Source organism: Ascaphus truei, chromosome 3 (assembly GCF_040206685.1).
Source record: "Ascaphus truei isolate aAscTru1 chromosome 3, aAscTru1.hap1, whole genome shotgun sequence".
Taxonomy (NCBI): Eukaryota; Metazoa; Chordata; class Amphibia; order Anura; family Ascaphidae; genus Ascaphus; species Ascaphus truei.
Genome location: NC_134485.1, coordinates 254,050,902 through 254,077,500, shown reverse-complemented (window position 1 = coordinate 254,077,500; position 26,599 = coordinate 254,050,902). Strand labels below are relative to the sequence as shown.

General features: G+C 42.5%; 1 protein-coding gene across 10 annotated transcripts in view; it reads left to right on the top strand.

Moving 5' to 3' along the window:
* Positions 1 to 26,599, top strand: part of ATP11A (ATPase phospholipid transporting 11A) — a 273,658-nt gene that overhangs the window by 211,231 nt on the left and 35,828 nt on the right. For all 10 annotated transcript variants that reach the window (XM_075590677.1, XM_075590679.1, XM_075590680.1 and 7 more), the window contains exons 14-24: positions 3,626 to 3,789; positions 4,583 to 4,654; positions 5,670 to 5,743; positions 6,346 to 6,449; positions 7,423 to 7,604; positions 9,003 to 9,254; positions 11,039 to 11,213; positions 16,921 to 17,023; positions 23,669 to 23,814; positions 23,912 to 23,971; positions 26,148 to 26,275. In XM_075590677.1, coding sequence (XP_075446792.1) covers positions 3,626 to 3,789; positions 4,583 to 4,654; positions 5,670 to 5,743; positions 6,346 to 6,449; positions 7,423 to 7,604; positions 9,003 to 9,254; positions 11,039 to 11,213; positions 16,921 to 17,023; positions 23,669 to 23,814; positions 23,912 to 23,971; positions 26,148 to 26,275 — 1,460 coding nt within the window. The remainder of the gene's footprint in view (positions 1 to 3,625; positions 3,790 to 4,582; positions 4,655 to 5,669; positions 5,744 to 6,345; positions 6,450 to 7,422; positions 7,605 to 9,002; positions 9,255 to 11,038; positions 11,214 to 16,920; positions 17,024 to 23,668; positions 23,815 to 23,911; positions 23,972 to 26,147; positions 26,276 to 26,599) is intronic.

The following is a 26,599-nucleotide window of genomic DNA, read 5'->3' as shown; positions in this document are numbered from 1 at the left end:
AAAACAATCTAATTCCTATTTAGATTGTTTCAACATTTATACATATTATTTGTTTTTTTGTTTGCTTTTTTTGCAGGATTATCTTCTCCATTTTCCTACAAGATTGCAACTACGTTACATATATGTGCGTTATTATAAGTGGTATTTAGGTTTATTGGACTTGCATGTTTATCATTCGGTTCCATTAAGGATACTACTGGACACCACGCATTGCAGTTTGGTATACATTTCTTCCTGGACTCTGTGTGGACACACCCCTGATGATAGCTTGAACTTGATGGACGCATGTCTTTATTTTTTTCAACCTCATCTACTATGTAACTATTAAGTCACTGCGCTTGTGACGAATCGCATAGGGCACGTTGCATCTGTGGACTCCCATATTTTCACTGTCGGCTGTTTTCAAAGAAGCTGGAGAGATTTCACTGCTTTCCCTCAGTTACTGGCGGTCTATGGGTGGACATTGTTTTGAACTGTATAGTTAAGGGGTGTGCAAACTGGGGGGCGGGTGATTTTTCTTGGGAGGCCGTGGCGGTTGCAGAGGCCCCCGCGCTCTTCCCCAAGGCATTTAAATGAAATACCGGGGAATCACGTGAGGCCTCTGTACCTCTCAACTTACCTTGATTCTTCCGGCTTCAGGACTCGTCTCCATGACAACGCAGCATCAAATGACGCCATGGGGTCATGTGATGGGATGTCACACCCGTCAAGGTAAGGGAGGCACGTGAGCACCAGGGGAAGCAAGGCGGGGGGGCGCAGCAACAAAAGTTTGCACTCCCCTGGTATACAGTAGTTCACTCAGTATCGCTTCTTGGACACTCCTGCTCCTATTCCATCTTGTTGATAGAGGAGTTAAATTTGTGCATTGGAGCAGGCTGCTCAGACACTGCTAGCGCCATATCTACAGACACTCCGGGGAGTAATCCAGCTGACCTGCGACCACCTAATTGGAATTTTCTGCACAAGGTTTCCTCTTACTAGTCCTGTTTACAGAGGAGGTATCCTACAGTCTATTCCACGGATTTCTACTACCTTGAATTCATAAAAGAAGCATAATATCTGCTACAGTGATTCCATCTGCTGTAGCTATTGCTTGCCTATGGTACTTTGTTAAATATTCATGAGGGATTGCTATCTGGTTAATTATATGCCAGTTTATATGTTTTAATGATTAACTTTATGGGAGTTTTATATTAGCTCTATTTTTAACTATGAAATATTTTTGCAGCTGACTACACTTTGGAGAGAGCTTTGCTGTTTAATTATTCTTGCTGTTGTGTATGTTTTGAGAATCTGGCCCGTTTATTAACCTCCTTGTAGTTTTTTTGTACTTTTTCTCTTCGCCGATAACTGTTTTTTTCCCTATTTGATTTCCATTTTTGCAACTTTTTTGCATATATATTGTCCTTTGCACTACTGTCACATTTTTTTGATCAAGTAAATAATTCACCTTATTATATATTTATTATATTATTTGAACTCTTGTACTGCTTAAGGTTGTACACATTTGTGTGTGTGTGTGTGTGTGTGTGTGTGTGTGTGTGTGTGTGTGTGTGTGTGTGTGTGTGTGTGTGTGTGTGTACAAATACTCCCCTCATCCCAAATTGGGTTTGTATTTTTTTTTTTTTTGTTACTTTCTACGTTTTGATCGTCTAATAACAAAACCAGTCATTGAGTTGCATCTTTTGATCAAACCAACGTTTAAGCGTGCTAACCCCGTCAAGGTAAATTCCATTTCACCAGTTTCCTACACTAAATATATAATATGTCTTATCGTCCTGTGGACTAAACCAAGTGAAATATGTGAAAGTGACTAAAGGATTAAAAGAATGAAGCGTCGCGCTATCTGTGATTCAGTGCAAATAAATCTGGCAAAAGCCAGAAACCAGGTTCCCTCCGCACTATAAAGGAAAAAGGTAAGTGTATAAGTTCCTTAGTGAAAATTAATAATATATACACACACATTTCTCTTATTTATGTCAGTCACAGACACTCACCACATCTTCAGAAGGGAGTGATCTTCAGACTGATGAACACGTGACATATATGTGACAAGGGTTAATACACACAGCTAACTATGCTGGGTCCCTCAAATGAGTAATATCTTTACTCAACTCGTCCCAATATATATTTTAGATTGCTGCCACCACCAAAGAGATATTAAGATGTACTCGCAGAATCTTTTGTCTCTGTTTACTAAGAAAAATATGTAATTAACACACACAAATATGTTGTAGCAAAATGTATCCGAAAAAGTAATCGCTCTCCAAAGACAATGACTTATTCCATTTTAGATTTAATATACAAAAGTAGTACAGTGCTTAGGTTACAGAAAAAGATTCTTACAAAAAATATACAGTACCATATATACAGTTTCATCAAAATAATGGGATAAACAAAGAAAAGTCCCTAACATATATTACCACACATTAGGGTCTCAAAGGGTTTTGAGGTGAAAATATGACATTTCCTGTATAACAGCATGTCCCTTAATTAAAAATCTGATTTCATATTTAAATTCCAGGGTCTTTATCCTTAAACCCTTCTACGTTGACAACAGTATAATCCCACCTTCTGGGCATGTCCTTAACCCCCTTCATCAATCTCTGGTGACACTTTTATGGCTTGAGGTGAAAAAAAAAAAATCTTTCTAATGAATTAAAAGGTACCTGAATATAGGAAATACCTCAGAACTTAATTCTCGATATTCCAAGAATATTGTAAGGCAATTTATTGCGTTCGGGTGAATTTGCTGCACGGAAAAAGCTTATTTTATAGGGGATTCATTCTACGTATGAGAGACAAATGGATATCTGTCCTTTGTACTTTCACAATCGTGGATTGTTTCGTACCATTTAATTAATTTGATCACAAATGTTACAAAGATGTACAGGTATTTATAGTTCTTTTGAATCATTGTCAGACCCATGATATTTCATATTTAGTCAATTCGTGTTTATTTCTACCGTCAAAAATGAGATGTGTGAGGTGTTGGCCTCAGATAACCTCACCCCTAGACCAACACAGAAAACCAGGCCAGGTCTTGACCTGCCTTAAAACAGTTCCTTGTATTTGAGCGGTAACTGGCAACTCAAATTAACTGTTTGCGTGCCAGTTTATTAAAATTCTGAATATTTCCATGGCTTTATCATGACAGGCACTTTCACATATTTTCCGAAGTTTAGTCCACAGGACAATAAAAAATAATATTCTTTTAGTGTAGGTATCTGCTGAAATGGAATTTACCTTGACGGGGTTAGCAGGCTTGAATCATTTTTTTGATTAAAAGATGCAACTAAATTACTCCTGTTATTGGACTTGGGATCAAAATGTAGAATGTCACTAATAAATTGCAAGCCAATTTAGGGGGAGTGTAGGAATTGTGTATTTGTTTTCCATAAATTTGAAGCCATTTCTATTCCTAGCTGAATACTCCATAAAGGTATTGAATCCTGTTTTGTAACACACGGCACATCTCAACGTAACTTTCTTATCAAAATACTGAAATATAGAGATAACACTGATTTGGGCTGTTTCACATGTTTTCTGTTCTTCATATAGTTGAAAGATGGTAAGGGTATATTTGTTGTATGCCATCTAACTGTGTTATACCATTTCTTCCAAGGAGAGAGAAGACCTGTTTTTCCGCGCACTTTGCCTGTGTCACACTGTGCAGGTAAAAGATGAAGATCAGGTAGACGGAGAAAAGAAATCCAGCCAGTCTGGCAAATCCTGTGTATATATTTCCTCCTCACCTGATGAAGTTGCACTTGTTGAAGGGATACAGAGGTAAGAGAGATATTGTGGGTGTGTGTGTGGTTTAGTAAGTGGGCACCAATAAATAATCCAAATCCATGGTAGGAATGACATAGGATGTGGTGAGTGCCATTAAGAAAAGTTAGGGAGGAGTTGGCCAACCTCCATATTATGAGATGCATCAAATTCTGTGTCACTGTGTGAGGTTTACTCCCTCCTTCGTGCCAAAAAATGACACATATGAAGTGGTTCACATCTCTCCAGCTAAACATCTGCAGCAGAAACTTCGCCAAGGCATTTCCTAAATGTTGGCCCAACAAACTGCACTTTGCATTGATACATACAGTAATCTCCTTTGCCACCACAGGACCATGTAATGCATAGCCTGCCAAGCCCCTCCTGTGAAGCTATAAGGCTGCACATGAAACCCAGATAGGTCAGACTGGTGGGGATACTTCCATAAACAATGGATGTATTTATATGTATCTGCTTTTCAAATAGTTATGAACACGAGTAGTAATATAAAAATACTGTTTAATAGGTCATATTTTGTCCTTAAATAGTGAAACTGTTACAATAGAAGTTGAGTTGAGTTGAGAGAAGGACCATACAAGTTGTTGAGTAGTGGGGAGGGGCTGTGTACCTGACAGCAGGGGGGTAGAGGCTTGTCTGGGCCCAACTTCTGGGGGTTGGGGGTTGGGGTTTGGACCGCTGGGGCCCGCCCTGCCATCGGGCCTGGGACAGTGGTCATGGCAATCCCCCTACCCTGTCGGTAGGCCTGAATAGTATAATATTCTGGAATAAGTGTCTGTATTTCTATTTTCAGACTTGGTTATACATTTTTGAGGCTGAAAGACAATTACATGGAAATTTGTAACCGAGAAAATGACATTGAAAAGTAAGTGTTCCAAGTCAGGCAGTTCGCTAGGTCATTCGTTTTTCGCAGCTAACTGGAATTTGCACAGCATTATTGCTAGCAGTGATACATGGAAGAAAATATTAGCAAATGAAAATAAGTATGAATTGCTTTAGTTAGATGGCTGGCTATTTTAATGTACACTCCCACAGCTCTTTTCAAGAGGTCCCTGTATTCTTCAAAGCTCAATTACATCAATACCTATGAATTATGTTGTAAGTGTTACAGACCCATTTAAAAAGAGAAACGCATGAATCAAGGTTGAGCCGCTGAAGCATTTATTATGAACACATTTAATGTGTTTTCACACTGTGGTGGCCATTGACCTGTACTAACCCGCTGCTAAGGGAAATTCTCATCCACATATAAATAACGCTGAATAACACCTGACCTTCCTCCTGAGTCAAAGTCTCGACATTTTTCTTGGAGGATTGTATTTTTAGAAGATAGTTTAACTTTTATGGGTATCTGATTTAAGAAACGATTTAGATGTGACATTTCCCCACTGTTAGCACATCTTAAGCTGTGGCACGATACAGTACCATAGTCTGAAACCTTTGGGCTGGCTAATAGCAGGAACGTTGGAAGTATTGTTTGTCCGTGGCCCAGCTACCCCCAGAGCTCCCTGCACACACACTTTTTGTACCAGGGCAAAGGAGCAGCTGGGAAGCTTGCAGAAGGCATTATATTTTCAGTCCTAGGTATTACAATGCTGTCAGTTTAACATTCTCAATTTGTGTGTATATATAGTGACACCTGTATTTTGTGTAAATGGTGTAGGTGTTATTACTGCATAAAAGCAACTGCTGGTTTTTATACTTAAACAAATAAGGGGATTTTGAAGCTATTTTGTCTTTAAACCCATCTGGCTCTCTACTTCACCAATTGCCAGTTAAATAATATGCAAATGTTATATGTTGTTTACTTCCTGTTCTTTGCTAACTCTTTGAACCAACAGTCATTTTGAAAATGCCTTGATCTTTTCTTTTATTCTCAGGTTTGAATTACTACAAGTTCTGACTTTTGATTCTGTGAGAAGGCGAATGAGTGTTATAGTAAAATCAGCCACAGGTAGAGAGAGTTTCTTTGTTTTTCTCAGCAGTGTTTTTAAGTCCCATCTTCATTAGCGATAGTTGGTTGCGGTCTCTTGGGAACGCTTGTCCCAGGTGCCTCAGGGCATGGGTTAGCTGGCATTCCATGGATAGAATGTGCTGTAAACATACATTTTATAAGTGGATATCTCAAGTCAAACTAATAGTAAGGCATTGGTCTGCAGGGTTTGGCAAAGTGTTGTAGGCAACCGTAGGTACTAAATGACAATTGCATATTTAATCCAGTTAACAGATTCTTAAGAACCAAGGTCCCAGTAATAAAAGACCTAATGTTATCCATGATTTAGCGGCCGGAGAGTTGCCAACTTCCATTTTATGGACCTATACCAGTTCGTGTGAATTTCTTTGTTAATGTATCAATGCATTATTTACTGTACTTGTCACGTATGTGTTGCGTGTGTTCTAGTTCATTGTAATTCAGTTCTTTGGGGGCGCTGGTGATGGTTCCTTCTTAGCCCATTATGTCACGAGTGTTTGGTGAAGTCAATTGGTAAAATAATAAGAGTGTATTTGTGGCTCTGTAAGAGGTATCTAAATTGCAATCACTTTCTGCGTCTGCAGGTGACATATACTTGTTTTGCAAAGGAGCAGACTCTTCAATATTCCCCAGGGTCAGAGAAGGCAAAGTGGACCAAATTCGATCCAGAGTTGAACGCAATGCTGTGGTAAGACTGAGATATTACACTTGCGCTCTTCATCCTCCGAGTATAACCAGTGCAACACTTTCATTCAGAAGCCTTTGATTGACACAAGGCTGTGCACTGCTGTCTACAATTAGCTGTAGCATATATAGTGGCAAAGGGGTCCCTCTGGCAGTGAGAAGATAAGGTCCGGCCTTAGGATTTGTGAGGCCAAAGGCAGCATGTTGGCAGTGGGCAACCAGTAAAAAAAAAAAAAAGCTGGATTTACCCAGCAGCGTTACAGCATCATATGATGCATGAGTTGGCCCACTGCGGAGAAGGTAAAAGCCCCACTCCCCCACCTACCTCTGCTGGTTCGCGGGCCCCACGCTCCTTCTTCCTCCTGTTGGGTGAAAGTTGGATCCCTGCGATGACAGAAGGGAAAGGGAGGAAGTGCGGGGTCCCTGAAGGCTCGAGGCCTAAGGTGGCCGCTATGCCCTAAAGCCGGCCTATCTACTGCCTCATATTTAATAGACACAAAAATAATTATTGTAAAGATACCTTGTGATTTGTTTACTTTTAACTGAAATATATCTTACGCCATTCTGCCTTTTGTCCCCTGTTACTTCAGCATTCCACTGTAAGACGATCTGAAACACACCGCAAAATTATAATCTTGTCTGCAATTAGTTCATTTAGAAGTGATCATTGTTTAGAATATCAGAAGTTCTCATAACAGAAATGAAAATGCAGTGCAAATTCTGTTCATAATAAGAAACATCACCTCTTATATTGAGACAGCATTCTGTTATTATGACTTATTCCAGATTGATAATGCAAACCAAAAAAACTGAGTTCAGCTGATGAGTCCAAGAGGAATCCATAGCTATCGCTGCACTAGTTAGTACATCCTACCAGTACGGAGATTTCTGTTTTATTTTTATTACCTTTCTACCTACCATAACATTATTGTGTCTGGTATGCAGATCGACATACAGCTATCTTTTCCTTATTTCAGGAAGGGCTGAGAACATTGTGCGTTGCATATAAAAAATTTACCCAAGAGGAGTTTGCAGCTGCCAACAGATTGCTGCAGAATGCAAAACTGTCACTCCAGGACCGAGAAAAGAAACTCGCAGAAGCGTATGAACAGGTAGAACAGGATCTCATCCTACTGGGTGCCACTGCAGTTGAAGACAGGTAAATTATAATTTTTCCGTTATTGTGTGCAAATATTACTTGGTTGCATCAATTTTGTAGCTTTATTCATTTCATTGTTGCACGAAAGACCCAAATAACGCCTAATCTGCTGGATTTTAAAATCTTTCAGTCCGCTATGATGGAAACTCATTGCACTGCATTGGCAGCACTTAATGCAGTGAATGGGTTAAACTGATTTCCATATTTCCAAGTTAGGAAATGAAGCATGCAAATGCACCCTGGGAGTATCTGGCCACCTCACCTGCCGTCTGTTCCAAATTGGTTTTCAAAATTTACATTACCTTGAAACCAGGAGCCTACAGTTTTGAAAAATAAAGGCATGCAACCTATTTTTTAGAAGAGGGGGGCAGCACATATCATCAAAAGGGCTTATATTACAAAAGGTACGGTAGTCTTCTGAGCATTTTTATTAGTGATCACCGTTACAATGTATCGAGAGAGAGAGAGAGAGAGAGAGCTCAACCCTGTTATAACGCGATCCATTACAACGCGAATCCGCTTATAACGCGATGTATTTTCGTATTTATGAATACTTTACAACACGATTATTGGTATCTTAAATACTTTATTGTACAATGCATACAATTGTACGTTATTTCTAACATGATCCACTTATAACGCGATGTCTTTGGACCCCAAGCACAGCGTTGTAAGGGGGTTAAGCTGTATATAGATAGATATATAGATAGATATAATTAAAACCTTAAAATAATAGCACCTGCCCCCCTCTTCATTAGAATCATCCAGTGTGCATAAAAACTTTCAAAAATGTATTTAAAATTATTATATTTGGTAGATTTAAAAAAAAATACATCTATTACCTTGCTTTTACCCATTAAAACTGCCACTAGTATATTTCGTGTTTAAGCAGAACATTTTTCAGCCATTTGTAAAGAGACTGTACTGTAACTAAATTCCTCCATTATTATATCAACATGTAGTACAGCCCAACCCCCTTATAACGCTATGCTTGGGGTCCAAAGAATCACATCGTGTTATAAGCGGATCGCGTTATAAATAATGTACAATTGTATGCATTGTACAATAAAGTATTTAAGATGCCAATAATCGTGTTGTAAAGTATTCATAAAAAAACGAAAATTGGGAGCCACGCTTGCATCGCGTTATAAGCGGATTCGCGTTAAAACGGGGTTGAGCTGTATATGTCCAGTTAATAAAAGGGTGTAGTTGCAATCACACACCAGGGCCATAGGTACTCAGCAAATGATGATGTACCCTGCAAAATAGCAAATACTGTGCATAAAATATGTTTGCAAGGGCATGTGAATGGAGAAAGTAAGTTAATTAAGGGGCTACACATGGCTATCAGTGGACTTTGTTAGTGCAGACATCTCATTTTTATTTCACTACCTCCAGGCTTCAGGAAAAAGCAGCCGATACAATTGAAGCACTGCAGAAAGCTGGCATTAAAGTCTGGGTCCTCACAGGAGACAAAATGGAGACAGCTGCTGCCACCTGTTATGCCTGCAAACTCTTCAGAAGAAACACCCAGCTGCTGGAGCTCACAACAAAGAAAATAGAGGAACAAAGTTTACATGACGTGCTCTTTGAACTCAGCAAAACTGTCCTGAGGCACAGCGACGGCTTAACCAGAGACAATTTCTCAGGGTATGGCTACTCAATGCTCAGCCAGCTTTGTTAATGACCGTATTTCCAAGCTACAGTAACTTTAATTTGTACATTTTAGTGTTACTTTACATTATGTTTTATTAACCATCCCAGGGTTCACCGTTCACCATAGCCCTGCACGTTAATAATAAACTGAGTTAGACAAATTGGACTTGGTTTGAATTCCCTGTATTGTTGCTACCTTACTACACGGCCGTTACACACTCGGTCGTCCAGGTTTGAAGATGCAGTCTCTGCTAATTTGTTTTCACAAAATAGATCAATTTGGCAGAATTTTTCTTTTTTAATACATAATTTTTTTTGGTCCTGTGCAGATTTTTGGGGTGAGGTTTCATGATTTCCCGTCTGCAAAGAGGGCAAAACTGAAGCACTAGATTTATCAAAGGAAATCTGCATTTTATAAATCAAAGGAAAAATTTCACATTTTAGTGGGATTTTTTCTTACATAAATCTGGAGTAGTTGTGTTGCACTAGTTGTGGTCCTGTTTTGCACCAGGAGACAGTGATACATCGCCCACATCACCCGCTTTCTCTTAAATGCGGTAGGAAACCACAGATCCCCATTTGTATTTGCAGTTTTTTTTGGCTCAGATTTCAGACACTTTCACTATAACTCTAGCTTCCTGCATCTGATATGTATCACTTGTCCCTAGATAAATGTAACCACGTTTTTTTCAGCTTCTATTTTAACACTTGTCTGACGAAAGGACCTTTAGAGCTCCTGAAAGCTTGTAAACCAACCACAATTAGCCATGTGAAGGCATCATCTTTACACCACTCTGAGGGGGTGATGGGGATTCTTAGGGGTTAATACATTGTATACCAATAGGTATAACCCAATGAGGTATTAAATCTAACTGGCCAAAGTCTGATTGCCAATCCAGGGTATTCGGATGCCAACGCTGTTGTTATTACTTTTGCTTAATGCCATTTCTGCAACAATGGCAGATATACACACTTTGGGGCCTGTTCTTGTAGCTCCAATGTGTCTCAATCCGCTTCTAAAGAGCCCTTTCTTGTCGGATTGGCTGCTTTACTATTCTGTACACATTCTCGCATGTGCAATCCATGTCTATAAGACTTTATTAGAAGCAGTTTCCCCCCGGCTCTGCCAATCCGATGGATTTGTCAAAAGAGCCTTCAACTCGCATTTTCTACGACAGCTGCAATTCTTGTAGCTCCGTTAAAAAACCGCTTCCTAAAAAGTGCTTTGCACCTCAGGGGTGGCAAGATTGGTAATGCGAGTTACATCCGGAGCATGAAATATGGGTTTGGCTGAGAGAGCAAAACCCATAAGTCAGACTGGAGATGGCGATAGCACCACCTCGGGTCATTCCGCTTCTGAAGTACAATGCGGGCCGTATGGCGATTAAACCGTGCGGGTTGTCACTTTTTATAGACGCGGTTTAGAAGATGCAGTTTGCGATAGAGAATAGGGTTTTTTTCCTCACATTTCATTCTGCTACTTATGAACATTGCTGTACCGTGTGGTTTGGCAATGGCAACATCGGAGCTACAAGAATAGGTCCCATAGAATCAAAGTATTAAGATACATTTTTAAGAAGACTTCATTGGTTTCCGCTGTGATCCTTTATGCTGTGGCTCTTTCTTGTCTCTTTTATTTTGCCGGGTTTTTTTCCTGAGTGTTGTAAGCACTATTGAATGCTGTGTTTTTATTAAACAAGTGTCTTGTAGCGGAGAGTGGATGGGTGAAAACAGTTGACATGCAACTGTTTTTAATGTGTTTCTTCCACACGTTCTAGGTTTTCAACAGATATCCAAGATTATGGCTTAATTATTGATGGGGCAGCACTTTCATTAATAATGAAACCAAGAGAAGACGGAAGCTCGGCAAACTACAGGGAGGTGTTCCTCGAGATCTGCAGGAGCTGTAATGCAGTGCTGTGCTGTCGAATGGCCCCACTGCAGAAAGCACAGGTATTGTGATACACACACTGACAAGTGTTGTAAAAGCAACTGTGTGACGCCTGGCTCTGCATTTTGCTTCACTATACTCCTTTGCTGCAGGTGGTGCGTTGTTGGTCCCTCTGGCAGTGAAATGGTAAAACAACGGTTTTTTTTGTGGTTTTGTTATAAATTTAACTTTTGCTTTAAAAACACTAAGGGGATTCCATAGGCCTTGATGAGCCACTTATCGAGGCCTTTTCGGCCGAAATGCCTACTGCTATTCTGTAAGCCTCGATAAGTGGGTGTAAAGGCATGAATTGCCAAGTTTTTCAGCCGTCAAAAAAAGATCGCCGGGTGAGCGTCGGTAAGCCACTTATCGGAAGGTTCTGAAACTCGTGCAATTCTAGTAGCCGCGTTTAGTTTATTGAGGTGAATCGCGGCTCTAGAATGGCGAGTTTCTCTCAAAAACCTCACGCCAGGAAAAGTTGGCGTAAAGTTGGGGAGAAACTGCTGAGAAGGCGGCAAAAGAGGACAGAAATGTCGGGAGTCTCTTGAGCTGACACCCATTAATATCAGCACCGGAGACCCCCGGCATGAATCCCATGCAATAAAAATGCATTTACAGGCAACTTCATTACCTTAGCGGCTAACTGCTAAGGCAATGAAGGGGTTACCTACCAGTGCCATGTTTATTGTGGGTAGCGGAGGTGGGTGAAGGTGGTATTTGGCCCTTGGTCAGTGTTTAGGCCTTGCAGGGGGGTTTGTGGGTGGAGTTAACCCCTTCATTGCGTTAAATACCGCTATGGTAAGGATGGGGTTTACCCCTCTCGCTACCACCCGGTAGGCCTGTGCATACATGATTAGGGCTACTACCCCCTTCACCCAATCCCTCTACCCCCAATAAAAAAAATATACACAACAACCCTACTACCCACCTCCTCTACACCCACCCACCCCCCTCCCCAACACATACAGTACATTAATGGGCAAAATAACTATTATCCACATATGGATAATAGCTCATTTGCCCATTATAAAATCAAACATTAGCCAGCCAGCATAAATAAAGTAAATAAATCTTTTTACTTACCCCTGCCATCATGAAGGGCGTCCTCGTAAGCATACTCCAGGTCCATGTCCTCCGTGGCCAGCAAGAGTACATGAAAAAATTAAATCTAATGGCCACTAACCCCTTAATCACCGTAGCAATTAGTAACTGCTATATTAATTAAGGGGTTAACCCACACTCCCCCGCTATCCACCCGGGAGGCCTAACCACCCACCCATATAATATGGGCATGGTAAGCCACTATAGCACTCAATGGTCAACCTAATAAAAATCATTAAGACCAAAAATGCACAAGAATAAAAAATACACAAGCACCTAAACGCCCCAACAATAAAAGAATTAAAAAGCCTAAAGTACACATGGAAAAAATGTATCGATCACTAAAACAGCAAAAGAATAACTATTATGTTATTCCAAAACATAAGAATTAAATTAGAAGGAGTGTACCTTTTCCGGTTGAGGAGAGGCAATTCAGCGGTCACCACGAGGCAGGGAAAAAACGTTGCAGAAGCTGGACTGTGCTGTATAACATATCCTTTATTGTAGCATAGTTAAAAAGAGGGGGGAAAGAGACAAAAGCCCATTCTCTGGGTGAAATGCGTTAGAGGTGCAGGGGTATGTCTCTTTCCCCCCTCTTTTTAACTATGCTACAATAAAGGATATGTTATACAGCACAGTCCAGCTTCTGCAATGTTTTTTCCCTGCCTCGTGGTGACCGCTGAATTGCCTCTCCTCAACCGGAAAAGGTACACTCCTTCTGCTTACTACATCAGCCATGGAGCACACAGAACCGGCGTTTATACCATATGTGAGTACAAGTGCTGCTTAAAGAGAGCTACCCCAGGCATTATAGGTTAATCTAGTTCAGGGACACTGCAGAGGTCAAGAGGGGGGTTCAAAGACTCCCCACTTACAACTCCGCACATCTCTGCTATACCTTGTGCCATCTAGGGGGTTTATGCATTATAGCCTCAAGCATGCAGTATCACACCAAGTAATTCGGTTCAAAGGCAGTCAGAAATATTCATTTTCCTATGATTGTGGGTTTATACAAAGCTCTGTAGCACTGGTTGATTGGGGCCATCCACCCCATATATTTTTTCCTAAGAATTAAATTAAATAAACACCTATCCAACTAATTCAATAAATAAAACCACTAACCACTATAAAGTTCCCATCGCTATGATAGTGAAGGGGTTAACTGCAACCTTCCAGATAGGCCTAAGCACCCACCCTGGTGTACTGCCCCCTTCATCCACCCCCTCTGCCCCAAGAAACAGGCTATTGAGGTTTAACCCATTCATTGCCTTAGCTGCTAGCCACTAAGTTAATGAAGCTGTTTTAATACTAATGTACGTGAGCAGGGGGTCACCGAGAAGAACCGCGTTGATTTGAGGGCCGGGGACCCCCTGCTTCCTGAGATACAGGCCCAGTTATGGGGTGCCGGTATCTTCTATGCATTTTATTCCCACGGTCTGGTGACCCAAGACATTTAAATTCATAGGAGATACTGGCACTCACTTCCCTCCCTCCCCGGCGCTCACTTCTCTCCCTCCCCGGCACTCACTTCCCTCCCTCCCCGGCGCTCACTTCCCTCCCTCCCCGGCGGTGGGACAGGCCGCCTCCAGAAGGACCCCCTTCCTCCTGCAGCTGCCTCGCGGTGCCGAGTGAGTAAGATGGCGGGGCCCGGAAGGACCCCCTTCCTCCTGCAGCTGACTCGCGGCGCCGAGTGGGTAAGATGGCGGCGCACAGCGGACAGGCGGGGGGTGCTATTCAGTCAGGAGAGAGGGGGGTGCTATTCAGTTAGGAGAGAGGGGGGGAGTCAGGAGAGAGGGGGGGGAAGAGAGAGTTAGGAGAGAGGGGGGAAAGAGAGTCAGGAGAGAGGGGAGGAAAGAGAGTCAGGAGAGAGGTGGGGAAAGAGAGAATCAGGAGAGAGGGGGGGAAAGAGGGAGTCAGGAGAGAGGGAGGGGTGGGGAGAGAGGGAGTCAGGAGAGGGGAGAGAGGGAGTCGGGAGAGAGGGGGGAGGGAGTGAGGAGAGAAAGGGGGGAGGGAGTCAGGAGAGAAGGGGGGGAAGCCTCAACACCTGTGAAGAGGTGGGGAAGGGAGTTGAGAGGGAGAATGGGGGAGCCAGAACATTACATCACGGGCAACAGCGGGTATATCAGCTAGTTTATATTAAAATCTTGCGATCGCTGGCGAGATATGTGCAGGGAGAGGCGGCTTTCTCTGTGCAGCTCTCTCTGTGCAGCTCTTTCTGCAACTGGAACAAATCGCTGGGTGAGCCCTTTTGGGAGAGGTGATCATCACGTCGCCGGCTACCCGTCAGTTTAGGGAATTTTGCTATCACAGGTAATCGAGGCTTTCTGAATACCGTGATAGCAACGCTCAAAAAACTGGCGGCGTAAACGACCCAGCGATAATTTTTATGAAGGCTTGTAGAATAGACCCCTAAATGTTCTCTCTGCATTTGTTTTATTAATTTATTATATGTATTTTTCTTTAAGTTCCATGTTGCTGTGAATATGGTATTCATTGTTTACATTTGTACGTTGTTAGAAGAGAAGTGTAACATTAATGGAAAATAAGTCTGCACTATGCATGGTTTAGTAATCTCTCAGAAGGGCCTGCAACACTAAAATAACATGTCTCCTGAATTGTGACAGCCAATCAGTCACGCGGAGTTCGAGATTCTGATACTATTCATAGAACCAAAGGAGGATTCTTTGTTGCTGTAGTTACATTCCCTAAGCTTTTTACTGACCTATCTAATTCAGGAATAACATAGAAACATAATTAATTGGGAGCTGATATTTGTGGTACTGTAGTACAGTATCTTATTTACACAAAACCAAGCCTTTTCAAGACAAGAACAATCTAGAATCTCAAATGAAAATACCTGTACTCGCATGCAATTCATTTTTCCTTTCTTTCCAGTTTTTGTTGTTGTTTATTTTTAGAAAGGGTGGAGGGTAAAAATATATAATGATTGGGAAGGGGGGGGGGGTGAGGAGGACATGGTACAGTTCATATGCATTTCCATTGATTATAAGGGTACAATGCAGTTAATAAATAAATGCATACAAATCAATTAATAAAGGATCTTCATGTAGGATTATACTTGGGCTCATCAGAGAAATAAGAGTGAGAGCACTAGAAATAAAAATGTTAAAGCCTTTTCAACACATTAACAATGATAATCAGGTTCTGACATATTGATCAGGGAAGCCAAGTCCCATAGTATTGTCAATAGATCCATTCAGCAAACCGGTGAGACGTTCCATGAGATTTACCTTTCTTCATTTTTTTTAAATTATAGTCATAGGGGGAGGTTTCTCCCTTTTCCAGACTTTCCCGACAGCACATCTGGTGGCCGATAATACGTGTGAGGTCAATATTTGGAAACGCTGAGGCATGTCTGTGGAATTTTGTTAAATAAATGCTTTGAATGGATCTCTCAAAATTCTATACTGGGTTAGTTCTTTGATAAGATCAAGTACAAAATCAGACCAAGTACATGATCTTTGATAAGATCATGGACAAAACCCCCAGATATGCGGCATCGTACCCACCCCACCATATCCTCTCCAGCCTCTCTTGGAAGACTGTGTGGATATATTTGATGTAATCTATCCGGTACTAGGTATCAACGGAGTTGTACCTTATATTCATTATCTTTTTACTAGTACAAAAAGAGCTTTTAGAGGTGTTTGAAGATACATTATGGCCGTCCACTCCTCAAGTGGTATACTCATACCCTGCTCTTTTTCCCAGTTAAGCACATATGACAGTTTAGTGTCTGGATATATGTCCTGTAGGAGATTATATACAGCGGAAATACGGCCTCTCATACAGGAAGAATCCATGCATAGTTTTTCAAAACAAACAAGTCCTCCCAGCTTCCAGTCAGGCAAAGTCAGAGAGAGTATGACATTTCTTAGTTGAAGGAATGGGGAAAACTCAGATTTGGGAAGGTTATATTTTGTTTGTAATTTAGTCAAAGATTTTAGTGTTCCAGAATCAAAAAGATGTAAATACCTTGTGATTCCCGCCTCCTGCCAAGAAGAGAAATTCCTGTACTCTCAGCCCACTGGACATTGTGGATTAAAGAATAGTTGGAGCATTGGGGATGGGCATTGGATAGACCAGCTTTTGTGGCCCATTATGCTAGTAAAATGGAGAGCAAGAGATTGACGGAATGTCATACATTTCTCTGGGGCGTTTTGATTTGGGAATCCAAAGTAAATTTGCTAGCGGGGTGGGGGTTAGTGCGTGTTCAGACCCCACCCATCGTTTGATGTATGTCTTGGCACACCAATCAATAAGAGCTGAAAATTGTGCAGCTGCTAGATAAGAGATGACATTAGGAAGGGTCAAACCACCCTTGAGAACTGGTCTCTGTAAAATAATCAGAGGTCCCCAACATGTTTCCAGAGACATTGTTTCTTTAATTCTGAACGGAAACTTCAATTTGTAATATCAGATAATGCTATTCAGATCCTCTGTGCTCATGAGGTATTCTATTGTAGAATTGAATTGTGGTCTGGGATTGATAGGATAGTACAATAGGATTGCACTCTGTCTTATTAAAGATCAATTTTTGATCATACTTTTACACAAGGAAAATTCCGTGATTTTTTTTTTTTTTTTCCATTTCTTTTCTTTTTATAGATTGTTAAATTGATTAAGACATCGAGAGAGCGTCCAATTACGCTGGCTGTTGGCGATGGAGCCAATGATGTCAGCATGATTCTGGAAGCACACGTTGGCATAGGTAGGTCTGCACAAGTAACTTGAGCTTATTTTCAATATAAATAAAAGGGCTATAATTTGACACAAAGCACCACTCACTCAAAACACACATTAATATCCTACAAGTGGTTTTTTTTCTCAGCTCTGGTTTCTACTACTTGGACATTTATGCTTAATAAATATTGCCAATAGGCAGGGGCAGAATGACCATTGGTGCAGAAAGTGCAGGGAATGCACACAGCCGAGGATGAGGTAGTTTCTGCGGCTCAGCACTGCCCCTGGCTGCCCCCAAAATTTACTTGCACTGTACCCCATGCTTTCACCAGTTCCGTATCCACCTTTGGGTCCCCTCTAAATACGTAATATCAGCAGTGTGTATTGTACTTAATGTTTCATATGGTGCTTTTCAGACTTGAGCTTGTCTGGCTAAATTCACAGAGCTGCTCAAAGTATCTTACATTATGAAACAAGCATTAGAAAATTATAGAAGCGGTGTTGCATAACTTAATGCTTTCATTTTATTACCGCTCCAAGATACATCGCACCTTTATAGTGTAGTCTAGAGAAAGGTACTGAGGTCCAAAATATTGCATTCCCCTTATATGTTGCTGAATTGCACGAGCCCCTGGTATTTTGTGCCCTTATAGGGGACATTCATGCAAACATAATGTCACAGTAACTTTGTGACAGGATATATTATACACCAAAATACCTGGGTTGAACTGAACACGGCTTAGATATGATATAATTTATTCCTTAATGAAGGTGAACACACAAGATATACAAATAACAGGCAAAATATACACTTACTTAAGGGGTTTGGACAAGAAAGCAATCAGGATACAGGATTGGCAATTTCTTCCATAATACAGGTTCAGATGTAGACATCACGAAAAGCACAAAGACAATGGATATGGGCTGAGCCTCGTTTATATACAATCTCAGTCCTATCCCTTAACCTTGGGGCGCCTGGCTGTCTAGGAGATTCCTTTGTAGTTAGGAACTCCCTTATCTGCAAGTGTGAATTATGACACTTACAGACCACTCAGGCCCTTTGTTCCTCCGCCCTATTGCATACAATCAGAGTGGTCAGCCTTTGATCAGAGGGTTTATGATAGACAACTGGTCTGCCATCCTGACATTAACATAGCAGATGGGTTCTTAGTTTTCATACTAGACCCAAAATACAAATCATACTTTAATATCTTCACATATTAAAATAATCCGTTCTGTTGGGCCCAGTGGGCTGAAACCTGCCAGTCTTTCCTGCCGGAACTGACTCTCCATTGTGGCCAAGTTTCAGCTCTCTGCGACCCCCAGAACCGGAGATACACAAATGCACTTTAAAACCTTTTTATTTTACAGGATTCTTCGCTTTAAAAATGAATCTCGGTTTTTCACTCTTTTCCCATTGAAATCAACGGGCCCCGCCGCCATAGATTTTCAATGGGGCAACTCTTCCATTGACGTCTATGGGTCTTCTCCGCCATAGCCGTTCAATGGAGGAACGCCGCCATTGATGTCTATGGGAAAAATCACCAACCTTTACAATTGCCCACACTCCGTCTGGTTGGTCGGAGAGGGCCGGAAAGGGACATGCATTCAGGCCGGAACCGTGGCCACATGTGACCCAAATCCCAGTCCTCTGGTCCTTCCAGAACTGGAGATATGGACTTACACTTTTTACAATTTCGGACTTAGCCGTTTTAACGCCACGCGGCTTTTCCCCACTGGAATCAATGGCCAGCGCCGCCATAGGCAATGCATGGGGGTGCGCTGCTATTGGATTCAATGGGACCTCCACTCCGGCATTAAAGTCAATGGCGTGACCCGCTTCATGAGTATGACCCCTTACGGGGGTCCCTCCTTCCCGGACCCGATGGGGGTCGTGTGTGGGTGTTCCTAGGGGCTAGAGCCAAAAATAATTTTATTTCTGCGTGCCCTGAGTTTCCCACGCCACTTGTCGTTGAACTTGAACTAACAGTGATCAAAGCTCTCTTTTAGAAAATGTTTCCGCTCTTGCGGTCTGCAGTTTGGATGGCTGCCAACCTGTTCCTGGAGGTCGGCGTCGAGGAATCCACATTGAAGTCAATGGCCCAATTGACTTACAATGGGAAACTGCCGCTCCTCCTCTTGGTCGCCACCTCCTGGCCTTCGCTGGAAACAGGTCCAAAACCGCCCGATCTGCCATTGGAATGCATGGAGCTGTAATGGCGACCTATGGAAGGCTGCAAAATGGAGCCTGAAAAGGCAGGAACCTGGAACAAAGGGCTATAAACACTAAGTTAACCTTAACCCTTTCCCTCCCGCATCAATCCCAGTGTACTGCTGCGGCCGAGTTTATTTGAGCATTTGCCCGGTCTCGGCCGCAGCAGTAACCAGGCGCGTGCCGGGATGTGCCTGGCGCGCGCCGAAGCCGCGGAGGAGCGCCCTCCAATCGGGGCTTTCTCCCTCCGCTCGCCGGGTCCGCCGGATCCCCCGGAACCCCCTGCCGCCGTCCCCCACATCGCGGGACACCAGGGCTCCCTCGGGGAGCCCTGGACGCGCGTGCAGGGGGTGCAGGCACCCGATGACGCGTGACCGCGCGTCGATGACGCGTGACCGCGCGTCGATGACGCGCGGCACGCCGAGGGAGTGCGGCTAGCATGCCGGGGCATCCCCAGGCTTGCGGAGCTAGCCGCACTCAAATAAAATGTGCCGCCTGTGTATGTGTTGGTGCAAACACTGGAACAGACACAATACATTTTTACAGGGGAATATACATTGTGATTCTGAAGCAGGGTGAAACACATTACTGGACCGCAGTCCAGTTAACCCCTTGCTTCCCAAGAGAGAACAGGGGGTGGCCAAATGGGGTGTAACCCCTTTAATACCGGGCCAAACCCCCTCTCCCATGACACATAAGTCCATTTTATTTTGCCTTCTTAAGGACACAAACTTCTTTCAACTAACATAACGAATTCACAAATCAACAAATTAAGCCATTCAAATCGTAAAACGTAAACACGTGATTATTTTACTGTATGAACAGTGCAACTTACATTACAAATAATTTCTCATATCTCATTGCAATGGATACCTACTGTACTGTTTTCAACTATACAAATAGGCAAGTGCAGACACTTTCGATTACTGATAATCCTGACTTGGATTAATACAGTGGCTAACTCTATTTGTGATGAGATGCCCTCATTATTTGCTGAAAATGTTCCCTCAACCAAATGAAAGACCAAGGAATGTGATGAGATTTTCCTGGGAAATATAATTGAAACAAAAGTCACATGTTGGTCAGAAGGCTCACAATATTTATAGAGAGCTGACTGGGTGATCTGCCTTCTCTTCTTTGTCTTTCTCTTTTTAATACCTCCATTTTTCGTTGTGCTGCTCGTCTTAATCAACACTATAAAAAGACAAGTTGTTTCTAAATGAAGAACACAAAGCTGCCTCTAAGGCTACGTTCAAACAGAAAGCTACCTTGCTGCGCGTCCGCGCTTCCGAGCCTCTGTCTGCTTGGCGATGCATGTGCCTCCCCAGCAGACAGAATGACACAATTGGAGGCGGGATTTAAAAAAAAACACAAGTGTTCGTGTTTGTGATCGGCTGGCGAAGTACATGTGATGCGGCTGCCGCTTGAAATTACAACTTTAGTTGTCTCAAGTGCAGCGGAGTCAACGCTGTACTTCGCCGCCGGATGTCGTTTTCAGTTTGAAAACACCCACACACCAAAGCAAAAGAGCGGCGAGTGCGTGTCATGGTAGACCAGGACTTTTAACACCATTTATATTTAAGGGATCAGTCACAGGGCAAAACACAGTAAGTTAAATAAAATGAGGTTTTTTTTGGATAAATCCTCGGAAACAGACAGAACTACAAAATACAAAAATATACACATTTACGGGGGCGTGGGGAATGAGATCTACCTTTCCTAGGTGGAGGGACCCACTTCAAATGGGTTTCCCCTGTCCGCTTCTCTGCTTCTGGATATCAGAGTGCTGCACACAGCAGACACTCTGACAGGAATCTCCAGCTGGTCACAGTCCAACTCCACACTTTTTCCCAGAGGTGGACTTCTTTCTGATGGAAAACGGAGGGAATCTCCATGCTCCCTCCCAGAGTGTCTCTTCCTCTGACGGTAGTGAAAACAAAGAAAAACCTGGCGCCAAAAGTTCATTGGATAATCCTGTACTCCTCAGGGGATCAGCACACTTGCTTGACAGGCCATGTAGGGGAAAAAACACAAACAGACACAGATCATAGTGCAACACTGTAGGGTTAAAACAGGTCTACACTAATACACACACTGCACATATAACATAGAGACTCCTAGTGACTATAAAAACTATTTATTAAATAAAAAGAACTATGCCATAAAATGGTTTGGACAAATGAGAACACCGCTGGTCATCCAGATGGGAAAAATCAGAGCCCTACTTACAAGCAGCAAGGCAAATACAGGCAATGCAACAAAGAGTCCTCCGGCTGCTGCTGATGTCTTTGCAGAGATGTAATTCCTGCTGCACCGTGACTCTCGTGCTGACTCTCCCTCCAGGGGTTAACAGGAACAGTGGCAGTGTCGGAGGCCCGCTCGTGGGGCTCACAGCTCTCCTCCACGTGAGGCTGCTCTCCTCACTTCCTCCTCCGTTTACACAGGCTGTCTCAGCGTGCCCGCGCGCGAGTGTGCACGTGCCCTTAAAGGGACAGTACAAGCGTCCTGTATGCCAAGAACTAACGGCTGCAATGGGGCTCAAATGTGACCAAGTGTCCCAAAAAGTCCAATACCAAGCTCAAAGTGACTGTGTCACCTGCCCTGCCCTTCCATGTTACTCCACTTCCTCAGGGGCTTTTTCACATTCCTCTGACGGTAACTACTGCTCTGACCTGTAGTGTTCCTTTTTTTATACCTCTTGCTGGCTATGCTTTAACATTGAACAATGGTAGCCAGCCAAAAGAAACAGTGCCTGGGGCTCAGACCTACTAACTGATTAATTTAACTAATCCCTTTGTTCTGATCTATTTCTATGGAGAGCTTCAACTGAGTGAATTACTTCGTCTTTCTCACTAAAAATAACAATAATAGTGGAATATCTAATTTACTTACTTGCATGTTAATTCCATCACCACACAATACCAACTACTGTATCTAATCTTGGAGGAACTGCTAACACATGTATAAATGCAGACATAAGGTAATTATGTAAAAGACAGGACTTAGCATCACACACAGCTAGCCCAAATCCCATCAAAGAACAATGTTGATTGGGGAAAGGATTGTTGCAAGGACGTCAGAATACAAGCTTTGCAATGCATTCATATAGACATGGTGCATTATACATTCCCTGTTCTCCCTCTGGTATTAACTAACATTTGGCTTAAATAAGCCTTACATAGCTGGCCAAGTTACATGGATTTAGGGGTAAATAGCTAGGATTTCTCCCCACTAGGTCAGCCAACCAAACCTACCATCACAGTGCGCACGCACGTAAGCGAGTGCACGTCGCATCGCATCCTGTCTGAGCTCAGCCTAAGTGGGGACATAACCGTACAACTTGAATATTCAATTATTACAATCTGTTATTCCATGTATGTTTTGTATTTAAGCCACAGTAATCTGCGAGGTGAATTTTACAAGACTAAACCCTGTGTATGACTTTTTACTGAACAGATAAGGTTTTTGGGGAGCTTGGGGCACTTAATAAGGGAAGGCCCCTCCAAAGAATGCAAAATAAATCTAGTTTCCACCAGAGCGCCCCCCCCCCCTCTTTGTTGTACATCCCCCACCCCCTCTCACACTTCTCCTTACTTTCTCACCCCCCTCTATTTCTCTCCCCCTTCTCATACTTACCCACTATCATGCTCTCCTCCCCCCCATGTATTTCTTTTCCCCTCTCTCTTAGTCCCCAATTCACTCTCGCCTTCATTCCCTTTACCTCTCTCTCTCTCCACCTTTTCTTTCCTCTCTCTCCCCCTTTTCCTCCATCTCTCTCCCCCTTTCCCATTTTCTCTCCCCATTTCCCGCCCTCTCTCTCCCCCTCTGTCTCTCTCCCCTCTCACTCTGTGCATTTGTTAATCTCTCCCTTCTCTCTATCCCTCTCTTACTCTTCCCCCTCTCTTTCTCACTCTGCATACCTCTCTGCCCTCCCTCTTACAGCTGCTCTCTCTCTCACTCAATCCCCCCTCCTCCCCTCCTCACTCCCTCACTCAATCCCCCTTCCTCACACTCAATATCCCTCCTCATATTCAATTCCCCCCCCCCTGCCATCACACATTCAATTTACCCCTCAACAATCCATCCCCATCTGAGAAGTTTACCTTGGGATGGTGAAGAAAGCTGCTCTGGTGCAATGCTGGCCATGCGAGTAGGGCCTGACTTCTGGCTACACCAACCAGGTACAGGGGCAGAAGCCCAGGAGGGGGGTTCAGCACTGCCGGAAAGTTGCCGGTGATAGCCAGGGGACCCCTTGAATAGGAGGGCTGGGGGGGCTGTGTCCCCTGTTCCCCCACCTTAATCTGCCCCTGCTGACTATTGTTTCTTATTGCAATTAGTTTCCTTTTCTATCACCTGGTGATTTCCATAGTCATACTTAGCCTCTTCACACACACGCATACATCATACGGTACAGTATCTGCCTGTCTGGGCTGGTGTTCACCGTCTCTCCTGTGCTTTCAGGGATCATTGGAAAAGAAGGAAGACAAGCTGCCCGGAACAGTGACTACGCAATCCCTAAATTTAAACATTTGAAAAAGATGCTGCTGGTTCATGGGCATTATTATTACATTAGGATAGCAGAGCTTGTGCAATACTTCTTTTATAAGGTACAGACTCCACACCGCTATAACACGTTTTCTAGGCATTGAGATTTGTAACAAGTTACACTCCTAATTAGGTATCTTTGTGGGATTTGTATTTCAGAATGTCTGCTTCATTTTCCCTCAGTTTTTATACCAATTCTTCTGTGGATTTTCACAACAGGTCAGTAATATTTTGTATTAGTCTTATCATTATTATACATGACATTATATATTTTGTTATATACAGGCATACCCCGCTTTAAGGACACTCACTTTAAGTACACTCGCGAGTAAGTACACATCGCCCAATAGTCAAACGGCAGCTCGCGCATGCGCCTGTCTGCACGTCCTGAACAGCAAAGTTGAACTCCCTACCTGTACCGAAGCTGTGCGCAAGCGGGGAGACTATAGAGCCTGTTACACATGCATTATTTACATCACTTATGCACGTATATGACGATTGCAGTACAGTACATGCATCGATAAGTGGGAAAAGGGGAGTGTTTCACTTTAAGTACATTTTCGCTTTACATACAATGCGTCCCATTGCGTACGTTAATGCGGGGTATGCCTGTATATGTTAGAATGTTTGAATATCATGCTGCCAGTAAGTGCTGTGCAGTTTATAATGGAACAATTGTTGAGCAATTAACTCCTTCAATAAGAATGTAATCTTTATCCAAGCAGTAACAGATGCAGAGGGTGATTCTGAGCGCCTCATAGAACGGACATGAGGGCTCAAGCTGGGATCTGGAATTTTAGAGTGATATACGGTATTATCACTGAGATTGATTAGGTGAAGAAGTGGCCCTTCCATTAGGTTACATAGGCAACTGCCTAGGATCTCCAGGGTATAGCACATAGTCCTCTCATCTCTCAAGCCCCCCACAACATGTTTCCCCTTTTGTTTCTGATTCTTTGCCACAGGTGGAACCCTGGGGTGCAATGGTACCAGGGTAAACTTCCCTTTTTAGCACCCATGTACCCATTCCCGTTTATAAACAGAAAAATATTGCTCTACAAAATTAAAATAACATTGAGGATCGGGGCCCTGTAAAGGTATTGCCTACGGTCCCACATAACCTAGAACCAGCCCTGAGATTATTCATCTCCATGTGTTCATCATTTATGTGTACAATGGTGATCTTGATATTCCTAACCATTTGAGACATTATGGGCCAAATTGACTGTGAAGCTATTCCATAAGACACCTTCCTGTTCCAGAAGACATTATGGCCAGTACAAGTTAACGGTCCATGTCATGTGCAACTTTTTATATTACAATCTACAGTATTTCTTTTGGAATATAATTTCAGTACTATTTTGCTACAATGTTATTCTATTATGATAAGAATTTAGACCCTTGCTGTAGCATTGTGGGCAATATGCAACCTGCCAATGCTATAAAATGAGACCAGATGTAAGTTTGCAGTTTGCAGAATACTAAGGAATAAAAACTTAGACACTACATACTTTTATTAATATTATTATAGATCATAATTTATCCTAAATAAGATGAAGTTTATCATTTGCATTCCATCTGAAATTGACTTGTTCAGTAATACTTAAGCTAAAGTACCTTTTGTACTTGCACAAATACTAGTATGAGCGTTGTCATTTGGTCACTAATATGTTTAGAACTTGGATTATATATCTAGCTAGTGCAGGGGTTCCCAACATTTTTTACATTTGCACCCCCTGATAGAAAATATTTATTCAGTGAACCCCTAGTTAATAAATCTTATTGCCTACTAATCAGACTATTGCTAACAAAACTGTTAATCCAATCCCAGGCAGCGAAATTGGCAAAACTGTTAATATCCGTTCCCTAGGCTTTCCATTAAAAGTCTGTTCCGCGATGAAAAATCCGTTAACGGATTGTTCCAGTTTCAATCCTTGCGGATTTATCCCAAACCGCCTTCGGATACAATCCACACGGATTCTGACAATCCAATCCGCGGATTGTAATCGTGAAATCCTCCAACGGTTTGTGGACTTCGCGGATTGGATAGTCAGTGCTAAAAAAAAACCAGAAAGACAAATCGCCCGTTTTTAGACTGATCGGTGGAAATCCGCAGAGCAAAGGTACCGCCCGATCCACGGTGGATCCAAATCCACAAAAACAATGTGCCCATCTCTACTCAAGAACCCACTATACTGCCTGGGATCCGCCATTAAAAAAATAGCAAACCCCTTGGAGACACCTCACGAACACCTCGGGGTTCCCGTCCCACATTGGGAATCACTGGTCTATTGGATGTGCTTTTTATGTCTAGGGGGCTTCTTGGGTTTTGAATAATCGGAACTGCAATTATAAATGTCTTCAAAATACACCATATCCTTTGTTTTCTCTACAGCCTTTGTATGACACGGCGTACCTAACACTGTACAATATCAGCTTTACCTCTCTTCCTATCCTATTGTATAGTCTAATTGAGCAACATGTTAGTATGGATGTTTTGAAGAGAGACCCAACACTGTACAGGTATTGTATAAAGTACCAAGTACACAGAAACATGAGTAGAAGATGCTATTATGTGTTAAATAGAGGTTTTTTGGAAACTCCTGGTTGAAACTGTAATTCATTTCACTTTTATAACGTTTATTTTAAAGTGGGAAAAACTTACACTGGGATTATTAAATAAAGCAGTAATGCACCCAATCCCCCCGCAGAGGCCTATATGTATTTAACTCGTATGTTAGTGGACGGAAATGGTGTCCCAAGAGGGAGTGTGATGGCAGTGCACTGCGTTCCAAAAACCAGAAAACAGAGGTTGGGTCGCTAAAAAACGTACTTTATTACATCAGC